The 23,110-nt window shown below is 35.1% G+C and overlaps 1 protein-coding gene, 1 long non-coding RNA gene and 1 pseudogene across 8 annotated transcripts; 1 reads left to right on the forward strand and 2 right to left on the reverse strand.

Annotated features, from left to right (window-relative positions):
- Positions 1-428: 428 nt before the first annotated feature.
- On the reverse strand, positions 429-3,765 carry LOC147287340 (uncharacterized; annotated as a pseudogene).
- Positions 3,766-9,172: 5,407 nt separating this feature from the next.
- On the reverse strand, positions 9,173-14,208 carry LOC147287341 (senescence-induced receptor-like serine/threonine-protein kinase). The gene is made up of 13 exons (XM_086239165.1): positions 14,087-14,208; positions 13,400-13,946; positions 12,764-13,248; positions 12,512-12,650; positions 12,166-12,237; positions 11,961-12,032; positions 11,784-11,864; positions 11,282-11,436; positions 10,942-11,165; positions 10,723-10,849; positions 10,406-10,468; positions 10,119-10,308; positions 9,173-9,908 (listed from the first exon to the last, which is right to left on the reverse strand). The coding sequence occupies exons 1-13, from the start codon at positions 14,184-14,186 to the stop codon at positions 9,497-9,499; spliced, it is 2,667 nt and encodes an 888-aa protein (XP_086095291.1). The 5' UTR covers positions 14,187-14,208; the 3' UTR covers positions 9,173-9,496.
- Positions 14,209-14,968: 760 nt separating this feature from the next.
- Positions 14,969-22,908, forward strand: LOC147287342 (uncharacterized). 7 transcript variants are annotated; one of them, XR_015121874.1, is made up of 12 exons: positions 14,974-15,677; positions 15,826-15,875; positions 16,054-16,117; positions 16,980-17,060; positions 17,238-17,294; positions 17,404-17,447; positions 17,828-17,906; positions 18,000-18,072; positions 18,472-18,510; positions 21,154-21,205; positions 21,312-21,391; positions 21,566-22,908. It is a non-coding gene; the product is annotated as an uncharacterized LOC147287342 (long non-coding RNA). The 7 variants fall into 7 exon arrangements; XR_015121873.1 differs by having other exon boundaries at positions 14,975-15,677; positions 21,154-21,391; XR_015121875.1 differs by lacking the exon at positions 21,312-21,391 and having other exon boundaries at positions 14,976-15,677.
- Positions 22,909-23,110: the final 202 nt, after the last annotated feature.

Raw genomic sequence — 23,110 nt, forward strand, 5'->3', positions numbered from 1 at the left:
ACACATGCCGTCAAAGGTCTATATCTATCACGTGTGATGTGCAGCATGCAGTAAATATAAATAAACACGCCATATATGGGGTTCACGTCTAATTTAAGTAACCAAATTTTAATTCTGTGCTGTGGACATCAAGGAATAAAATTTCGAGTTTTGAGGAAATTTCGATGGAAATTTCGACGGAAATTTCGAAGATTTTTAAATTTCGACAAAAATTCGACGGAAACGACGGAAATTATTATCAAAATACGGAAATTTTGAATGAAACTTCACCATATGTTTATTTAACATATTATCTACTACATTGATAAAAAACATTGAAAAAAACCAAATTATATGGTAGGTTTCATGTGATATGTGATGAATATAATGCGCGCTGGAGGCAAATACTGTTAAAAAAATGCTTCACTAATTAATAATTACTTCAATAACACCTCAATTTTATTTTTACTATAATATTGCCACATGAATTACAAAAGTAATCAATACCACATAGAGTTTCTAGGAGGTTCAAAATTTTCGCTGTCTTCAGTATCATCATGTCCAGAGTAGGTGTAATGTGAAGAATAATCATCCCAAGATACTTCTCAAGCATAATTTTGCATGTAATTGCCAACATGCCAACCATATGGATCAGGAACCTGTTGTGGTTGAATTTGCCCATAAGCATACTCATTTGAAGAGTTTGTCTCTTGTTGTGCCAATGAGTTACTATCAGACTCAACCAAGTAAGGCAGATGTGGTGGGTAGAATATTAGAGGGTTTTGCCCATAATTGTAATTGTCACTTCCTACCCCTATAGAGCCAAAAGTGGTGGATAATGAATCCTCTTCTTCTTGTGCCAAACTCTCATGACCTCTTTGTCTGCGACTATAGTCTTTTCCTATGGCACCAATTCCTGGTCCGGCACGCCTACTCCCATGATCCTCATCTTGTGTTGCATGTGTGTAGTGTGCTTCGACAGAAAATGGGCTTATATACTCTTGAGAATGTCCAGTGACATCTTTATTTCCACCACCACCACCACCACTACCTCTACCACCACCACTACCTCTACCTCCACTGTTGGTAGGAGTGCCCGATCTTGTGCTAGAGTTGCCTGATCTAGAAGGATTAGTGGGAACTGGCTCAGTACGATGTGTCGACCTTGGTTGCATAAGTTCATTCAAACTTGTAGTAGGGCTCACCTCCTCATTTAGAACTCTGTCCATATTGATACCTTCCTGACGTGCTTGAGCTGCAATATCAGGGTCTGGATTGCCTGCATCATCATCTAAATGGAGGGGCCTAATCCACTGATAAAGCTGGTTTTTCTCCACATCATCATCCCCTATTGCAGCATCATATATATCCAGCGGATCATATTCATCAACGCGATCCTCCTCTGCTTTCTTGTCTCGAAGTGCAAGCCTCATATTATAGTAGCAATATACCATTTTTTCTAACCTACTATATGAGAGCCTGTTTCGTTGTTTGGTGTGTATGAGTGCGAAAGTGCTCCAGTTTCTTTCACAAGCTGATGATGACGCCGTTTGTGATAAAACTTTGATGGCTAACTTCTTCACAGTAGGCGCATCACTCCCATACATGATCCACCATTTACCTGAAATGAAAAATTTGTTTGTGTAAGTGTAACTATAAAAATAAATAATTAAGTTAATCTAACTAATACAAGTAAGATGTATACTCACTAGGAGACATTCGTGATCTAGAGGCCTTTGCAGCTCGCTCTCCGAACATTTTCCGGGCATCTTTAAAATATGTTAACTAGATACAAATACAATACAAATTATACAATATCAATCAAATAAATAATTTAAGACAATCAAATTCTATAAAGTATTAATATTTTTCGTAAGGATTCTTATGGGCCTTATGACAAATTATTTTTACCTCATTTCCAAATTGGCCAACTTCTGGTGAATAGGGATCCAATTTGGAGAATACGTTGTGCACAGCCCGAATAAGTTCACCATCATCTCCAACGCCAGGTCTATATTGATAGCGAGGATTCAAATAATAGGCTGCAATCATGCATCAAGTAAATATAGAAATATATAATTAGTAATTTAGTTCATTAATTGAAAGCTAAATCAATTAAAAAAAATGCGGAACCAAAATAACAAATAAATTATTGGGTTACATGCTGCGTGCAAATCGTGTTGTAACGTTTTAAACCATCGATCGTTGATGATTTTTATTACCCACCGTGCACCCTGTTTTTTTTCTAGCTCTTCCTTCACGACACGCATTAACTCATAAATTGATCCCATTGTAGGATACACTTCTGTGTCAACAATACGTAAAACTACGTAGAGAGGTTCAAACAGACCACACACCTTATGCACATGTTGCCAAAAAGAGTGATCAAGAACTATATTTTCAACCGTGATGCCTGCATCTGAACGCCGGAAATTGCTACGACCCCAATCATCACTGGTGAACAATTGCTTCAGCCCCATCATCTTACCATACAAACTATCCAATGCAATATAGTTTGTAGCAAATCGAGTGGCACCAGGACGAACAATATCTCCCTTCGTGATCTCTCGCATCTTTGCCAACAACCAGTTATGGTTGTAAATATAATTCGTGATCATTCTGGCTTTTTTAATCACATTAGCAATCTGCTCTTTCTTCCCCATCTCTTCAAACATTAGATCAATGCAATGTGCTGCACACGACGTCCAGTACACATTGTATTTGTTCATTAACTTCTTACCTGCTTTGACAAATGCGGAACCATTGTCGGTCACAACTTGAACAACATTCTCCTCTCCAACCTCCGTGATTACATCCTTCAGTAGCCCATAAATATATTTATGATCCTTTATGCAATCTGAAGAATCAACGGACTTAAGGAATACCGACTTCCCTCTTGAGTAGGCCATGAAGTTTATGATAGACAGTTTGGTTGGACCTGTCCAACCATCGCACATGATTGTGCAACCATAAGTTGCCAAATCGGCCTTCAATTTGTTTACATGCTCTTGCATTTCTTGAAACTCCTGATCCAAAAATCCGGTGCGTATCTGATAGGGTGTTGGAGGTTCCACTCCTACTCCTGCCTGTTGACATCCTATCACCAAATTTTTGAAATGATAAGATGCTGCTTTTGAAGGAAGAACATTTTCATATATGAAGAACTTGCTGATCAAGCGTTGCATCCCATCTTTGATTGACCCTCCGGAAAAGAGATTTTTAACACTCTTTTGGCGTGCTTGAGCTGCCTTGTACAAGCTTGGTGCTCCTGGAGGTGTTGGTCGTGATTCCCTCATGCTTGATCCTCTTCGCATCTGTGCACCACTACTAGACCCAGAACCTTGTCCCATGTTTGGGACTTTATGTAAGTGTTCCCTCTCCCATTCTGCTGCTCTAGAGGCTCGAAGTGCAGCCCGAAATTCTCTTCGCTCTTGAGGCCCCATATCATCATTATGATCCTCATCATCATCATCCTCATCATCATCACTCGGCTCAATCTGACCTTGTCCTCTAAGCTCTTCCATCCTTTGTATTTTTTTGCTTTTTTGGTGTTGTTTGTGTTGCATCCCTGCAATGATGAACTGTTTCACTTCTGGTGGGACACTATTGCATCGCTGCACATTGTGTCCAGGATCCATACCACTAAGGTGGTATTTCAAGCGTGTCACTCCAGCACCCTTCATTACAAGGCCACAATATTTACATATTGAACCTTGTCTGCCACCCGGTAGTAGATCGGCATGATCCCAAGCTGGATCACGTGATCTCCCTCCACTGGCCAGTGAATTCTAAATTCCTAATAACAAAAAGACATACACAGTAACACAAGAACAATAACAATTAACAAGAGAGTTAAATTCTATATTAATATCATATCAGTATATCACCAAGAAATTAATATCATATTAGTTATTAACTTATTACTAATTAGTAATTTCATATCATATTGATATTACCAATTGGCAATTCCATATTACTAATTTGTAATTTCATATCATATGACCAATTTCATTTCCATATTACTAATTTCATATTAATTATTAATTTATTACCAACTCCATATTAATTTCACTAATTCTAAATTACCAATTCGGGAATTCCATACATGATACATATTAGATTATTACTATTAACAAATCATACAAATTCCATATTAATTATTAACAAATCATACCAATTCCAATTCCATATCATATCACCACTTTCAACTTCCATAGTTCCATATCAATATTTATATATCATACAAATTACACAAATCATACAAATCAAAATCAACCTAAAATTATACAATCAATTCCAAAATTATACGATTAAAGATTCAAAATTAACCCAAAATCATACAAATTATACAAAACAAAATCAACCCAAAATCATACAATTAATTCTAAATCTATATAAATCAACCCAATATCAATATAATTTATCTTATATAAATCAACCCAAAATCATACAATTAATTCTGATCCTTAAATATTAATAGGTAATGATAAATTGATAATATATTGTAAATTTGTAACTTTGTAAGTTTGTAAATTGTAAATTTGTAAGTGACTAACTGACTAATCAACCCAAACTTAAGTAACTTTGTAACTTAAATATTACTTACAGTAACAAATCAACCCAAATACCAAAACTCCAAACTGATTTCGGGGTTCAGACTTAAGAGAGAGAGAGAGGTCGGAGACTCGGCGTGGCTTCGAGGTGGCCAGGCCGAAGGTGGCCGGAGACAGAGCAGTCCGAGAACACAAACAGAGAAGATAGAGAGAGAAGAGAGAGATCGATGACTTCGGCCTTCAGTCCAGTCCGAGAAGACGGAGGAGAGAGGCGAGCCGACGGCGCTGCAGATCGAGAGAGGCGAGCGACGGCGTTGCAGATCGACAGAGGCGAGCGACGGCGCTGCAGATCGAGAAGGGTGTGCGACTGGCCGACTGTGCAGGTAAGAATATGAGGGTTACGGGTTAGGCTGTTAGCTGGGTTAGTTGGGAAATTTCGTGGAAATTTCCCTAAATTTCCACGAAATTTAAGCGAAATTTCTCTCAAATTCAGAAAATTTTGCATTTAAGGGTATTCGAAATTTCGCCGAAATATTCTGAAATTTTGTCAAATACGTGTTAAAATTTCGGAACCCCTAAAAATCGAAATTTAAACCCTTGGTGGACATATAATATAATTACCCATTAATTAGTTGATTAATCTATAAGTGGCCAGAAGCAGAAAGTGACAGAGAAGGGAAGTAATAATATGGAAGCTACAGGCAAGTCAAGTCAAGATTCTCACAGAATTATATTCCATGCCCACGCAGAAGTAGGGCAATTTCCACAACTAGTTGATTGATTTGATTGATTTGATTGATTATTCCGTTGTAGGACCAAATTTTAATGGAAAATTAGGATTAACTTAAGTTTAATTGCAACGTGGCTATTACTACTCAACATGGAGATCGACCATCTACCATACGAACAATGGATAAGTTAAAAGATTACACCCTGCTGAAAAGATGTGCTCTTAAAACCAGGCGTAGAAAGAAAGAGTTGGGCAAAAACTTAAACTGCACTTAGTGAGTGAATTAGTTATTCTTAATTATATTTAAACGACTTTTTACTGTTTTAATCTTTTAAAATAATATTTATTCTTTTTAATAATTTTGTTTAACAAATAGTAGATTAGGTAAACTAAATTTTGGTAAAGCTTGTAACACCAAAATTAATCTTCATTCTTACTTTATAATAGTACTAGTCTCTTGACATGCGCTCTAAGAGTGTTAATTGGCTTTTTTATTATGTATTTTGTTCTCCTTGTTTTATAACTTTTTACTATTCTCTTAATATTTTAAGGTGGTGGGATGTATTTTTTTATTTTTAAAATTTTATTTTAATAATTGTATTTTACAATTATAATTTTATTTATTCGGTTGTATTTATGTGACTATTTTTTTGAATGAAAGATAATTTAGATAATTTCATTTTTTGTGAAGCCTGTAACACCAAATTCTTCTTTTGCCTTTATAATAAATAAAAAACAATACATAACTGGAGATTTGCAAATCATTTTTACTAATATTCGCTTCACGTACTGATTGTACGAGGAGAAGGATTCATGATGTGCCGGAATGCTTGAAGAATTATTCGTTATTTTGAAGTCTTTTTAGTCTCCTTTAATAACGACATCTCAATCTGTTCTTTTTAGTCTCCCTTAATAACGACATACTCATTAAATGATGATTTAAAATCTTCTAAACATGAATGCATGAAAAGTACAGAGGGGACTGCTACTGCATGGAAGCTACTGCCAAGTCAAGGTTTTTGGATGCACGTGCATGACTCATACTCATTGACTAAGTCGCTTGAAATGGATATATGAGGTAATAATTTCTATAATATCAAATTGGTCTAGGACGTATGTCTAATTAATACTTTTTTTTTTTTTTTAATTGAAGGGAAAATTTTTAGGGGGTGGGAAATTAAAGGAATTTTTAGGTACATTTAGAATCTTTTTCTTGCAATTATTAAAGCCACAAAGACGGACCAGAGAAAGCCCAAACACAGGCATACCAAGGCTCAAAAAATTGTTATGTGGACAGTATTGTTCATAGCTTTGTAGTTTGTATACACATATATACATGTTTAAGTAACAGTATTTTCAGCTCCAAAAATGTCAAAAGTTGGCTTCGCCCCCTTAGCACCAAAAAAATGTCAAAAGTTATTACCTTGACAAAATAGGTAATAGCTATGTTGGTAAGAGGTTTTTGTTTTTTGTTTGAGAATTTGGTCCCTCATACACGCTAATAGTGAATCCATCAAAATTCTTGTACATGCCGTCAGCCTCCTTTCTCAACAAGATGTATTATGTTCTTATGAATTTAGTTTTAGAAAAAAATTGAAAGTAGTTTTAGAAAGCCCATTAGATGATCTTTCAATCCCCCAACAAAACATTTGTTGAAAACAAGTGGATATTTTTTTCCCAAATTGAAGATTTGATTTTTGTTAAAATTATCATAAGATTGCAAACTTCATAAAACATAAAGATTAAATTGGTAAAATTGAAACCACGAGAACAAAATGTACATTCAGCTCAAAACGCAGGGACTAAAAATGTATTTTACCCTATAATCTATGAGGTGACCCTGTGGCCCTTTCTACAAGTTAAAGTTTTTGCAGTCATGGGAATTGTAATTGCACTTCCATGAATTTATGAAGGAGGGACATGCATGCACCATGGCCCATCGTTAACTGGCACCGCACCAAAACTGACGCCGTTGAAACATACACATGTCGTAAAAGGTCTATATCTATCACGTGTGATGTGCAACATGCAGTAAATATAAATAAACACGCCATATATGGGGTTCACATCTAATTTAAGTAACCAAATTTTAATTCTGTGCTGTGGACATATAATATAATTACCCATTAATTAGTTGATTAATCTATGAGTGGCCAGAAGCAGAAAGTGGCCACAAGCAGAAAGTGACACAGAAGGGAAGTGGTAGTATGGAAGCTACAGACAAGTCAAGTCAAGATTCTCACAGAATTATATTCCATGCCCACGCAGAAGTAGGGCAATTTCCACAACAAGTTGATTGATTTGATTGATTTGATTGATTATTCCGTTGTAGGACCAAATTTTAATGGAAAATTAGGATTAACTTAAGTTTAATTGCAATGTGGCTATTACTTCTCAACACGGGGACCATCTACCATACGAACAATGGATAAGTTAAAAGATTACACCCTGCTGGAGAGATGTGCTCTTAAAACCAGGCGTAGAAAGAAAGAGTTGGGCAAAAACTTAAACTGCACTTAGTGAGTGAATTAGTTATATATTCTTAATTATATTTAAACGACTTTTTACTGTTTTAATCTTTTAAAATAATATTTATTCTTTTTCATAATTTTGTTTAACAAATAGTAGATTAGGTAAACTAAATTTTGGTAAAACTTGTAACACCAAAATTAATCTTCATTCTTACTTTATAATAGTACTAGTCTCTTGACATGTGCTCCAAGAGTGTTAATTGGCTTTTTTATTATGTATTTTGTTCTCCTTATTTTATAACTTTTTACTATTCTCTTAATATTTTAAGGTGGTGGGATGTACTTTTTTATTTTTAAACTTTTGTTTTAATAATTGTATTTTACAACTATTATCTTATTTATTCAGTTGTATTTATGTGACTATTTGTTTGAATGAAGAAAATTTAGACAATTTCATTTTTTGTGAAGTCTGTAACACCAAATTCTTAGTTTGCCTTTATATAAAAAAAAAATACATAGCTGGGGATTTGCAAATCGTTTTTACTAATATTCGTTTCACTGAATGTACGAAGAGAAGGATTCATGATGTGCCAAAATGCTTGAAGAATTGTTCGTTATTTTGAAGTCTTTTTAGTCTCCTTTAATAACGACATCTCGATCTGTTCTTTTTAGTCTCCCTTAATAACGACATACTCATTAAATGATGATTTAAAATCTTCTAAACATGAATGCATGAAAAGTACAGAGGGGACTGCTACTGCTTGGAAGCTACTGCCAAGTCAAGGTTCTTGGATGCACGCGCATGACTCATACTCATTGACTAAGTCGCTTGAAATGGATATATGAGATAATATCAAATTGGTCTCTCAAAATGGATGTATGTCTAATTAATTCTTTTTTTTTTTTTTTTAATTGAGGGCTAAGATTGAAGGGAAAAGTTTTTCGGGGGTGGGAAATTAAAGGAATTTTTAGGTACATTTAGAAGCTTTCTCTTGCAATTATTAAAGCCACAAAGACGGACCAGAGAAAATTAACCCAAACACAGGCATACAAAGGCTCAAAAAATTGTTATGTGGACAGTAATGTTCATACCTTTGTAGTTTGTATACACATATATACATGTTTAAGTAACAGTATTTTCAGCTCCAAAAATGTCAAAAGTTGGCTTCTCCCCCTTGGCACCAAAAAAATGTCAGAAGTTATTACCTTGACAAAATAGGTAATAGCTAGGTTGGTAAGAGGTTTTTGTTTTTGGTTTGAGAATTTGGTCCCTCATAGGCGCTAATAGTGAATCCATCAAAATTCTAGCACATGCAGTCAGCCTCCTTTCTCAACAAGATGTATTATGTTCTTATGAATTTAGTTGCAATCCATGCATATATAAAATGGTATCCTTTACAAAATCAATAGAAGAAAAATCCAACAAAAGAACAAACAGATGCAAAAAACACTCATTGATTAAAAATGAACAAGAAGTCTACATAACAGAAGAAGACGACTTGACTAAGTGCATACAAAATAACGCTTAATTTAAATAGAACAACCCTAAGATGCTAAAAATAACAAATACCGCTTACAATATAAATCCAAATCCTAAACATAATAAAATAAACCTAGCTAGCCTTGTCTATAACAGTATCTATTCCAAAGAGTTTGTTTATTAAGACCATAAAACCTGAAGATTTTAACATGTGGTAAACTGCAGGATTGAAATAATACAGTCCCAATTCCCATTATTTTATCCATATTGATAAGTAGTACTTCTACCTAACTGAGGGAGTTAGATTAATGATCGAATTGTCAGGCATCATCTCAATGGAATCTGTTAATCCAGTTTCATGGTTCTGTTTCGTCCCAGCCAGTTCGGTTGCCATACAGTCCTTTAAGTCTACCACTACCTGACTCATGAGTGGCCTTTTGATGGCACTTACAGATGCACATGCCATTGCTATTTCCACAGCTTTCCAGACTGAGTTGACATTGAAATTTCCCTCTAACTTTGGATCAACTATACTGTAAATGTCTCCTTTTGCAAGCATGAAACCAACCCATTGACTGATGTTAATTCTCTCATGCATTCTTGATATAACAGGTCGACTTGTTATGATCTTCAACAGCACAATTCCAAAGCTATAAACATCACTTTTCTCATTTAACCTGTTTGATAGGTAGAACCTGCAAGCCAAATCATGCAATTCAACTCAGGTCATATCTTCTGATGCAAAAGATTTTGCTAAAAGGTCAATTTATAGTTTCTTTCTTCATTGCTCTTGTTGGCTTGTTGCTTTATTTAATTGATGCTTGCAATTTGATTCACTGAAGTGCTAATAGTTTTAATACTAAAGATGATCATATATGGGTAAATTAAAAACAAAAAATACTTACTCAGGGTCAAGGTACCCTGGAGTACCAGCAAGAAGGCTCGACGCCTGAGTCCCATCATTAGTAGGGAAGTTTCTGGATAGGCCAAAATCAGAAATTTTGGCTTGGAAACTTTCATTCAGCAAGATGTTTGTTGATTTCACATCCCTGTGCATTATAGGTGGCTTACAACCATAGTGCAGGTACTCCAGTCCTGCATTTCAAAATTCAGACATTACTTACACAAAAATTTCAAGAAGAAAAGGAGATGCTAGATAAAGAAGGATCATGACAATCATTTAGGTGCAGACCTTGTGCAGCGTCTGTTGCTATTCGAAGTCTGTCTTCCCAAGTCAAGATATTTGATCTGCCATCTACATACATTTAAAATTAAGGAGACTAAGCCTTTTTGTTCTGTGTCTTAAGATTCTTAACTTACAATGGAACCTCAGTCAAGTGGTGATACAAGAAGTTTCAGAGTATAGAATTAAAATTAGATTTTCAAGTATATATTAAAAAACTTAAAGCCTCTACTAATTAAGTTATCGACTCTCCCAAAATGTTAAAAGTAGTAACTGAGAAATCATTGGTGAATTTTGCTATTGAATGATTTCAATAGAAGCCAAACCTGAAAGATGTTCTTGTAAGTTTCCATTGGCCATGTACTCGTAAACGAGCCCTAACTTGGTTTCATCATTGCAATATCCAACAAGGCTTGTCAAGTTCTTATGATGAACTCTCATAAGAATATCAACCTGTAATTTAAGAGGCCACAGTCGAAACATGTTATTACATTATAAATGATTGAGCTTAAAAACATTGTATTAGTTTATTTTGATAAGCATGCCTCTGCATTAAATTGCTGAAGCCCTTGAACTGATGATGGCGAGAGTATCTTGATAGCTACTTGAGTTTTGTCTATGTAGCCATGATAAACTGTTCCAAATCCACCTTTTCCAAGAGTCCTTTCGAAGTTGTTGGTGATCTTGATTATCTCAGAGTACGTAAATTTTCGTTTTGTCGACTCCAATGACCCAAATTGAATGGTGGCTTTAGCATCTGTGACATCTCCTATAAGATCATTGCAATTTTAATGAGCATCTGTGACATGTCTTATAGGACCATTGCACGTTTAATGAGCATATGTACAGAAATTAACCACATTAGCAGATATTGGGAGGTCTTACCATGTTGTCCTTTCCTTTTAAAGCCCCACCAGAATGGTGCAGCTACAGTTAATAAGACAATGGAAATTCCAATTGACACTACTACAGGAAGAACAAAATTGGGCTTCTTCTTTTTGCAAGAAACTTGTCCGGATAGATCAGGATTTCCGCACAAACTGACATCAAATGTTTGATGGCAACTGTAGTTAGATTTTGATCAATTACCAGTGATATAAGTTCCTATGTAATATTAGTATCAGATGTTATAACTCAATAATCCTGTCTGTAAGGTAATACTGATCAATTTATAATTCATGTAGAAAGAAATGTATGTTAAAATATACAGAAAGGCTCACATCCTTACAGCTTAAGCTTTTGGGAATAGTGGTAGACCAATGTAAGATCTTTATTAAAATTCAAACAATCAATCAAGTTTGAAAATTTTAAAATCCAGTTTCTAACACAGTTTTAGAGTGAGTTAAACACAAAATTTGAAGGTCATGGTTTTCTATAAATCACACACCTTAATGATAGCAAACCATCTTTGCTTCTAGAAATGAGTCCAACCGGAACTAAGCCTGTGAGCTTGTTTTTCTCCAAGTTTCTGCAAAGGTAATCATAGCACTCTATATATCACCATGATTTCTAACTAAAATTTTCAGGTCAGTTAGACTCAAATATAATTGACCAAGCAACTTACAGGACAATTAAATTTGGCAATTGAGAGGAAAAGTCTGGAATTTGTCCTGTCAAGTTGTTGTCTGATAAATCCCTGAAATATATCATGAACAGCCCAACTCAATTAAAATTTACTGAAATGCAATTTTTACAATGTCTTGCACTCTACCTTGTTATAATTTGGTAAGTCATTTGACACACACACACACACATATATATATACTTACAATTTCTGCATCACTGCAAGATTGAATATAGAAGGAACTATCTTCCCTGTTAATCCACTTGAGGATAAGTTCCTGCAGATTAATTGAATGTTCCATAACTTAATTAACTAAGACATATAAGTGGAATTAAAATGAAATATCATAAGCAACAGAGCAAGTTTGGGTGAAGGTTCTTAAGTGTAGTGTTTTTAGAATCCGCATGTGCCTATATAAGTGTGAATACAATGTATTACTCATTCAAGTCAATACAATGTAGTCCATTCACTATCTCTCTCTAAACATTCTCTGTAATCCTCTATTTGTTCTCCTTCCTCAGAGATATTAATAAAGAGATGGTGATACTTACAAGGATATGATTCTTGGGGGCTCATTTTCATGATAGCTACATGTTACACCTTCCCATGAGTAATTTTGAGGGGCACATGGATCTCCTTGCCAGTTTTTCCCAATTCCATAACTTGACTTGATGTTTGTGATTGCATCAACTAATATTTTCACAAGAAAATCAACAGAAAATTATCTCATCGATCAATCATGATTATGAAGGTAAGGCACTAAAAGTTGATATATAGCGATGAAATATTCACTACTTAATTACCATCTTCTTGGTTTGTATCTGCTTGTAAGAATAATTTCACCATATAAATCTCAAAGGCATTGAGGATCGGTGGAAGGGTAGAGTTGTCTGCCCCAATGATTGAAAAATTGGTTCGTCCTCCTCTCAAAGCTCTAGTGTTGAAAATAGTAGTTGTGTACAAGTAATTAGGAGCAAATGATTTATAAAAGAGCTCTCCGTTCTTAGTAATGTATTGCAGCCTAGACTGGTTGGCTTGGAGATTCTCCACCTCTGCAAAGTGCATGTAAATATAGTAGTCTGCATTTTCATCAGTAGCCTCAGCCGGCCAGAAATTAGTCAAGGAATCAGTCTGACTTTTCGGTGTGGCAGCATTACTCATAACAACAGATGGTGGTTGGTATTTGTTGTGATATTCAGAGTCGATGATGGAGGAGGTATTTAACTGTGTCCAATCATCCCGGTCATTATAGACATACCAGAAACGATCATGAATATCGATTGGAAACCTGAAATAAATTAATACAGATTTTAACTCCATCAGTATCTAGCTAATAAAAACTTGAGAATATATAGTAGTTCCATCAAAGTACTTAATTAAACACACACTAGTGCAATCAATCACCAAATTTATTTCCAACAAGTAAGATAGATACCGACCTGTATCCTTTACCATTACCCGTTTGACCAGTGTCATATCGCGAGACAAGTTCCAAGGACCCACCTTTTGTTTGATAAGAAGTATTATTTAGAGGCCTTAGTTCTAAGGCTGATATAAATGGAACCCCGGAGCCTGTGTTCACCAAACAAACATGTATAAAATCCCGCAGAGGGACATGTATGACCTCCTTGTTGGTGTTAGTTGACGCATCCTTCAACCTCAATGAACCCCACAAATCAGGTCCAAGATACAGTTGGAATTCTGGTAATTTTTGTTGGCCATCATAATTCCCGTACAGGAAACTTGCTCGGATCAAATACTTGGTACCGTTCCTAACGTTTATTTTGTAGCAGTTTCTGATTCCTTGAGGGAAGCTCCTTAGAGAATCGTACGTCTTCTGGTAACTGTTTTTGTAATCACTCTGTATCCAGTGACTTTCACCAGTGTCTACAAAGGTCACGTCTGAAACATAGTTAATGCCTGTTTTGCTTTCACTATAGCTTGAATTTTCCGGTAGGCTTAGGCCGCAATCAATGCTGATGAAGTCTGCAGAGACAGAAATGCATGCATGTTATAAATAAGAGAGGCAGATAGTGCATCCATGTAATTCGGATTATTGCTTTCTATGATATTATATAATTTATATATGTTGAACAAAATAAACATTATTATTATGTTGTTCATACCTGATTGATCAGCCTGGGCATCAACTGCGAACCTACGATTAATAGCAAAACCAGCAAGCAATACTGTAAAGAGGAAGAATTGCTCAAATGTCCGCGACATCCTTATACTCTGGAGTCTGGAAATTTACAAGCAAGACGCAAATAAGTTTTCAATAATGAAAAGGATTTATATAATCTCTTCCAATTAAGAATCATGCACAAGCAGGGAGATTTCCAAATTTAAATTTTCCACAACAAGATGAGTGGTCAGTACGTAGTTGTAGGTCCAAATCAAACGTACCCTAATTAATTACTACGCGTACGTAGAGGTTCATGGCCTGGGGTGATGGGTCATATCATCAATTAACTTATGAAGGTCAAAGTCTTTGAGTCTTTGCTACATCAAAGTACAAGTAGGCGAGGATAAGACTTGTAAAATAAAGCGTCAGTAGTGACTAGTAAGAAAGAGTTGGGTGTTAATTTTTGGTTGACTAGTACATGCAGTTTTTTATTTTTATTTTACTTCCTTTTTGTAGTTTGCTTTGGCTACACAACACAGTCTAAAATAAATGGAATCAACACAACGTTACTACAATGGTCAAGAATCAAATCCTCCTCTACGAATCCAAAACACATATATGGGCCTTTGTATGCCCTGTGTTTGGGCCAATAACTGATCAATAAAGCCACAACACTAATGTAACTAAAAATTACCTATATACTAAAACTGAACAAAGGCAGTACTGTAGCTTAGGAATAGTGTGTTTCCTTTTTTGCCCCTTTTTTTTTAGTTGCTTGCCATTGTAATTAGTGGGTTATTTGGGGCTGTTTTGGTCCTTTTGCGTCCCTTTTTCTTTTTGCCCTCCTTTTTTCCGTTTTTTTACGCCCCCTGCCATTGCTTTCCTTTTCTTCTGTTTCCTCTCTCACTCATTTTTTTTTTTGATCTGCTTGCCATTCTGATAATACCAAGGTTGGGTCTGCCCTTTTTTGTCATTCGCCCTGACTAATGTTAGACAGCCCAAAACCCGGAAAATACTGCAACACCCTCATCTCACGCGCCTCTCTCCCTCTCTCTCTCTCTCTCTGTTCTCTTGGTTCTCTCTCCTTCCGCCCCCTTTATCCGGCCGTATCTCCACTGTCCGGCGACGTATGCCGGCGATATGGGTCCCGATTTCTTCCTCTTCTCTTCCTCTTCATTTCTATGGTATTTTATTAACCCAGAAATTATGCCAAAACTCGAAAAGACACCCAAACCCGATCGAGTCCCCGGCGGCGATCCGTCAATTCCGGCTGAGTTGGGATGTCGGACCGGGTGGGTTTTGTTCCTCCCATCGTTCTGAGGATGATGGTGTCTTCAAATTGCTCAACCGACCGCCTTGCACGGAGTTTCGAGGCGAAGAAGTCCGGTGGCCTTCCGCCGCCGATGTTGGCGATTCCGGCGGCGGATGGTGATGATTTTGGTCGGGTTTTGCTCCTCTCTTCCAGTCCTTTCTATTGGTGTGCTTGATCTAAGTCAATTGGTTCCCGAAATGAAAGCTCCAATTCGAACCTAGCTCCGCCTCTGCCACCGTCACCTGCGACGGCTCCGGTGACTTTACGCCTCAGGTTTTGTGTGAGTTTTACTTCTCTTTGTCTACTTTGTCTGATTGTTGGATCGAATTCTTCAATTGGTTGTGAAATCTGTATTTCTAGGTTTTGTACCCACTGCCACCACAATTCCCGCCGGCGCCGGTGACTTGATTTCTGTGTTTTAATTTCAGGTTCCCATACTTTCTTGGATTTGAAGATTTGGTTTCTTTTTTGGGGTAAGGTATGGTTTTTTTCGCTGGTTTTAGCTTTGGTATGTTTCTGTTCAACTTTTAACTCTCAAGGTTTTGGTTGATTTCTATAAAAAATATTTGAATCATGCCTTAGTGAGTATCATCAAATTCACAAAATTTTGGGGTACTATAATGACTGAGTTTTGCTTATTCCCTTTTTCACTGCAGATATATTGCACTAATGGAGATTTGCTTCACCAGGCTTCCTTCTATTCTGAAGAAGACTCATTTGGTAAGCAATTTCAGACATTATTATTTGAATTGTTTTTGTTTTTAGTACAAATGGTTTTTCAGTCTTTTAAAATAGGCAGTTTGCTTTGGTTAGATACAAGTTAGGAATTGTAATTAGATTGGTTGAAATTAGTGGTGTATATAGTTTTATTTTCGTTTATTTGACAGCTGGTTTTGAAGTGCTTAATTAATTTTAATTTTATTGTATGCATTGAGATCTCTCAGAAGATATCAACAAAAGTGAAAGGATAATATATATTATTGTTTGTATGGATTGGTAACTTGGATTTCTGTTAAAATCCAAAAACCTAAACTAGAACCCTTTGCCACCGTGACCTCCGCTGTGTATGGCTCCGGTGACCGCTATTTTGAGTGTTTGTGATGGATTGAAATTGGTTGATAGCTTGAGAACTCTGATTTTGTTTGTAGCCACTGACTGGCTTGAGCTGGATTGCATTGAGATATGTTAATTTCCTTGGTGAATGAACATGGTTTAAGTGAATTTAGTTTAGGTTGGTACGCTGATCTAATTGGTAATTACATGATTGAATTAAGATGTTTTTCCTGTTAATGAAATGACTAGATCATTCTTGATTTAAGAATTATTTGATGATGTTCTGTTATTAATTGAATAATCGGATTATTATGGACAGCTAATGGTAGCTGATTGTAGACTTTGAGCCGCTACATCTGCATGCATACAATGAGAGTTTGTTTCAAATTTACTTTCATGACTTTGAAATAGACATTATTCTATAATTCCGATATCATTATTCAAATCTTTTAACAATATTATCAAGTTTACTAAACTTATTCATCACTATAGGAGTTATCACGTTTACTAAGTTGTGGCACCAACGCAGGTTTCTCACCCCATCTTCTCCATTTCAATTGCTCACACTTCCAAAATCAATCAAGCCCCAGATTTAAGGCAAGCTTTGAAGGTATTCTCTGTTTTTTTTTTTTTTTTTTTCTTTTCGGCAACTCCAATTGCATCTATTAGTGAGTTATTCATAAATCCATAATTTCTTCCTGCGCTGATGTGGTGTTTTTGGAATAAATAACATAATTATGTGCTGTTTGATTTTGTTTATTTTGTGGGTTTTGGTTTTAATTTTTAGGCTTTGGTTAAACTTTTGGCCTCAATTCTGTAAGCTTCAACCGATTGATCTACCTTGGTAAGAAATTTTGGTTTCTTCATCTTCTAATTTTTTTTTTCTCCCTGTGTTGGTTAACGTTTTGGTGTTAATTTTATTCTCTGTTTGTTGTTTCTCTTTTGATTCATAGGTTGCATTTTGGGTGCTTTGGTGTTCTTACTCCTCTTTGCACAGGTAATAAAAAATTTTAGTTGTTTCTTATGAATTTGTGTTTGGTTTTGTAGCAAACCAAAGTTTAGTTTGCAAGTTGAATGGACTATGGTTGATAATATCACATCAAAATTAAGAAAAGAAAAAGAAAGTCACTTTTAAGCAAATGAGGACTATAAGCAGTATTTTAAAGAGTCCTGACTTTCAAGTGGATTTTTTTTTTTTTTTTTGTGCACTTTGTGATTGGCACTTGGAACCTTTTTTCAAGACCCTGAGCTGGAAAAATTGCACGCTGATAGGATTTCTGTTCTAAAAGTACCATTTTTGTATGTTTCATTCATGTGGGTATATGGAATATGGTAGTTTGTGTTTATGTTTTGGGGTTTCTTTGGAATTTTGAATAGAAAGAAGTTGAGAACCAAGAGGCCTTGAAGAGGGAGGGACATGGAGAGTACAGGGAGATAACTGAGGGGGACTTTTTAGGTGAAGTTACTGCTACGTTCTTTTACGCACAAAAAGATGGACAAGTGAGTGTATTGCAAAATTTATATTCTCATGTGAAATGATTCTTTGTAGGATAATGGATAAGCATTTGAAGTCCCTTGCTTCCAGGCATCTTCATGCCAAATTCATTAGGCTGGATGCAGAGGTCAGTGTAAACTTCAATCACTATTTCTTCTGTTGTTGCAATTAATGCAGCTTTTCGTGTTTACTTGGGCTAAGCCTACTTCATTGCAACCTTCCTTTTTGGTCATTTAGTTAGGAAAGTATTTCGATGAGAAATTAACCATTTGAAAATGAAATGCAGAATGTACCCTTCTTCGATCGTCACCAAGCTAGGAGTCAAAACATTGCCTTGAACTTTATAAAAAATTATATATATATTTATATATAATTTACTAGATCAATTACCTCAGTTGAGCTAAATAATTATATGTTATATATATGCATGACAGTGTAGTAATATATTAATATATAATTTACTTTTGTGTGATATATTGTTTTGTTGCTGGAAAATTTGACACTATTTCTATAATTGTCTGTTTAGTAGTTCCTCCACTCACTCTCTATGAGCCGCATTGTCGAGGTAAATTTCTTATCATTTTTTCTTAACAGTGTAGTAAATTATATAAATGGATTGGGGAATTGGAGGGAGAAGAGTAAGTTTCATCTGGCCATTATTGCCCAGATGAAGCTTAAGCAGATAAAGAGAGAAACATGAGACTCTTTAGACTTTTGGGAAAAGAATGAGTGAACGTAGAGAGGAAAGTGGGGAAGATTTAGAAGATAACAAAGAGAAAATGACAAGTTGATTGTTAAATTGTCTCCATTATTTCCAAAATAATTCTTTTTACAAGTGAACTATAAATTAAAAAAAATTTATGTAACAGCTTCAATTATAAAATTTAAATAATATATAAAAATACATCTTAAAAAATGTAGGTACCAGCTTCAATTAAAAAATGTTTGTACAAAATTTACATTTATGATGTACTCTACATTTAAACAGTTGTTCTCTGTATATATGTATTCATCCATCTTTTTCTTGGGCTGGCCCATTTATTCCGATTTTTTGTGTTATGTATAGCAGCCTCTAAATATCATTAATTGATTCAAACCATCCAATATGAAATCACTGCATCTTAGCTTGCCATGATATGTTAGATATTAATTGAATAATTGGATAATTAAGAACAACGAGTGAAATTTCGAAAATTTCGGCGAAATTTCGAAAATTTCGATCCCCCTCACTTGCATTTTTGTAAAATTTCGTCGAAATTTGCCGAAATTTCGACGAAATTTCGCAGTGAACATAAAAATTTCACTGTGCAGCCTTACCTTTCACTCAGATCTCTTCCTCTTTTTCATCCACACACTCAAATCTCAACCTATTCAGCTATTCTCTCTGTCTTCTTCTCCCCTGCGCACAAGATTTCTCTCCCAGTTGCCTCCTTCTCCGGCGCGGCGTGACTCTCTCTCTCTCCTCACTCTGTCTTCTCCGCCTGCGACAGCGGCTGGCCTCCGACCGTGAGTGGTTGTCTTCTCAGATAGACCCAGAATCTCGACTGGGTACGCTCAGTGGATACGCTCGGCGGGTGGGTGATCGATTTTGGAGAAACGGCGGGTGGGTACTCCTAGTGGTTGTTCAATTTGCTGCTCGATTTTGGATGAAATATATGTCTATAAGTCTATTTCTTGGTTTTGCTGCTCGATTTTTGTGCTGGGTAGCCTGGGTAATATAATGGTTGATCAGCTCGAGAAATTTTTTTATGAAGATTGGACTGTGATGATTGCGTTGCAGAAAGAAACTATGACATTTTGTTACTTTTTTTTTTCTTCTAATTTGGGTTTAAAGAGTTTTATGTTTTCTGACTTATCCGAAACAGTCTTGCTCTATATATCTTATGTTGACGTTTACTGGCAAATTCATGCACGATGAAAGTGATTTCCTCTTTAATTTCCTCTTTAAGTTTTTAACTTTTATGATATATGATTGCAATGGTTCCTTTGGATAAACTGCACATCAGATAGAACAAATGGAACTTTTCAGTTGAATTATTGATTAGGCAGAAAGATACCATGCATGGTGCCATGAGATTAGAAGTTGACACAACCATTTGTGGTGGTGGTCACCTTGTCACCCATATGATTCTTGGTTAAATCACATCAAAATTGGGACTCCTTCGTTTTTGGAGACAAATTAAGCACATAAGGAGATGATTCCTTGCCTAAACAGAAGCTATTTTTTAATCTGTTATACGGTTGGGTTTATCGTTTATATCTTTTTTACTTCCTTTTTTCCCACTGAAATGTTTAATTTGCTGGGTTTATGAGTCTAAGTGTCTAAGTCTAAATTCCCATATCTATTGCAATTCTAGATATGAATCAGGTATTATATGTGTTATTATATATGACTGAATTTCATTGGATCAAGTACTTTTGATCTGGATGGGCATAAGCCGCATAACCTATCTTACATATATATTATGATCTTATCATATATGTCAATTATATATGAGTATATTTGTTCAATGTTACATAAAACTTACTATATAATTTGGTAAGTTATATTCATCAGCGCGCATTATATTCATCTTATATTACATAAAACTTACTATATAATTTGGTTTCTTCAATGTTTTTTATTAATATAGTAGATAATATGTTAAATAAGCATATGGTCAAGTTTCATTCAAAATTTCCATATTTTGATAACAATTTCCGTCGTTTTTATCTAATTTTGTCGAAATCGAAATTTTAATCGAAATTTCCACGAAAATTTCCGTCGAAATTTCCATCGAAAATTTCCGTCGAAATTTCCATCGAAAATTTCCTCGAAACCGAAATTTTACTCCTTGATTAAGAAATGTTAATGGTCATGCTGTTGCTGATTTGTGATGGCTGTGATGATTTTGATTGTTGATGAGTTGGCTTGAGTTGCCAAAATAGTTTTCATATTATGTGTCAAAGGCTCACCGTTTCTTAAGCTAGAGGGACAGAACCGGACAGAAACGGTGAGCTATCAATTTCTGTTTTTTGTTTTTTTCCCTCTTTTACTTGACCTTTTCTTGGCAGCCAAACAGAGGCCAAGCCAATTAAATTCCAATTGACTATTTGATTGCAGCATTTTATTTTAACTGGGTGTTCATTTTGTGAGCTTTCAATTTTCTTGATGTTTAAGATCTGAATTTCATTTGCTATTGATGTCAATGTTTACATACATATTTAGATTTTCATATTGGTGTTGCCCACAAGCACTGTCTGTAAGCCTCAGGCTCAAGGTAAAGTCTCCACTTTTTTCTCTCCTCTGATCTCTCTACAATTTGTATATATTAATTGGTACTGTCTCTGTTCCTAATTTCTCTTGCTCTTTTAAAACCATTTTAGGAAGCTGTTTTGATCAATTAGGGTGACTAAATCTTCTACTATTTGATAAAGATTTGGATTTAACAATCTAACAGAAAATTGTGAGCTGTCAATTTATGTTTTTTTGTTTCTTTCTCTCTTTCACTTGGCCTTTTATTGGCCGCCAAACATAGGCCAAGCCAATTAAATTCCAATTGACTATTTGATCCAATGTATTCTTGGGACTTTATAGCATTAAGGGGTGAGAAAACTAACTTTAGTAGTATGGAATGCAGGCATTTCATTAGAGAAGGATGGGAGGAAGAATTCCACACCCGCGACACCGCACGGGCACATTTACTAGGAATAGATTGATAAGGAAGAAAATATTCTAGCCTACTATGTGTTTAGAATTTTTCTTAAACTACTTTTATTGTGGCTGAGTATGCGATACTTATTTTGCTTACGTCTTGATCTGAAATAATGAGTTATTTTTCCATCACAAAATCAAATACACAATTTGATCATTATTTACAATCTTTATTATCTTAAATTTCACAAAATAATATAATAAACTATATTTTCATCTATATATATATGTCACCAGTTTTATATACTCAAATCACAATTATCTTTTCACTTTTCTCACCTACAACAACACACAGGCACAATAAATTGCAACACCTCAAAGACATGCTTTATACTTCTTAAAAAATTGCATATATGACTATAAAAATTATGAACCAAACTATGAAAACTAATTTCCAACTTCCTCTGTTTATACTTCTCATCCTCTATCTCCAGCTTACTGTTCTTCATTTATTGTGAGATTTTACATTAATGTCATTTTTAACAATAGGTTAACTTCTCCTTTTGTGCAAAGCTGCTTTTCATTGGTTAACTTCTCTCTCTCTCTCTCTCCAGATCTTTATGCCTTAGTTAAAAATTCTCTTTTTTTTCCTAAGGCTTCCTTACCCTGCATTATTGTGAGATTTTTAGTTGAACTTCATTTTTATGCATGAATTAACTTCTACTATTATGTAAAACTCTTTCAATTGGTTAGAGGTGTTCCTTCTGATTTAATGGCTTAAATTGCAAGAATCATTTTTACCAGTCTTTTCCGATCTTGCATCTTATCAATCTCATTCAAATTAAGTTTTTACATTCATATGTGTTTTTATTACACTTTAAAGAATTTGTCTGCACTTTTAAATTACATGGACTCAAATTCTACCATTATACACACTAACAAATCACATTTTTAAAATTTCAAGCAAAGAAAACGAGAATCCTCCTGCACAAGGCTATGAAGGAGATAAGCAGCCCAAGAACACTGAAGATGAATCCCCCAAAACCTATTAAGTCACCTGTGAAAACCCATCCAAGAACTTTTGAACAATGACCATTTGAATACTGCCCATCTTTTGTTGACCATGACATACAATTGTCTAACCAAGTATTGTAATATTTTTTTGAATGTTGTTTGGTTTATTAAAATATCATCAATATCTTAGGTTTATTAAGATATCATCAATATTTTAACATAACAATTAGCATATAAAACATATCATGAATCCGCATTTTGTAACTTAAGCTTGACATTGATGTATATATGTAAAAATTTTATCAGCCTTATGCACGTTTTATAAGCTTTTAAGACCCGCGGCATCGCGCGGGCACTATTACTAGTATCAACTAATTATTGATTTGGTGATATTTCTCTATAATATTACCCATTAATTAATTGATGATTTAAACTCATGCATGCATGAGAAGTAGTACAGAAACGGACTCCTAGCTACTACGCAGAAGTTACTGCCAAGTCAGACAAGCTTCTTGGA

Source organism: Dryas octopetala, chromosome 4 (genome assembly GCF_963921425.1).
Source record: "Dryas octopetala chromosome 4, drDryOcto1.1, whole genome shotgun sequence".
In the NCBI taxonomy this organism is placed as follows: Eukaryota; Viridiplantae; Streptophyta; class Magnoliopsida; order Rosales; family Rosaceae; genus Dryas; species Dryas octopetala.

Excerpts from the sequence above, each read along its gene's own strand:
- LOC147287341 (XM_086239165.1), bottom strand. The coding sequence starts at position 14,186 with ATGTCGCGGACATTTGAGCAATTCTTCCTCTTTACAGTATTGCTTGCT. Across the intron at positions 12,238-12,511 it reads CCCCCAAGAATCATATCCTT|GAACTTATCCTCAAGTGGAT; the intron begins GTAAGTATCACC and ends ATTAATCTGCAG. Across the intron at positions 9,909-10,118 it reads CCAGGGTACCTTGACCCTGA|GTTCTACCTATCAAACAGGT; the intron begins GTAAGTATTTTT and ends TTTGGCTTGCAG.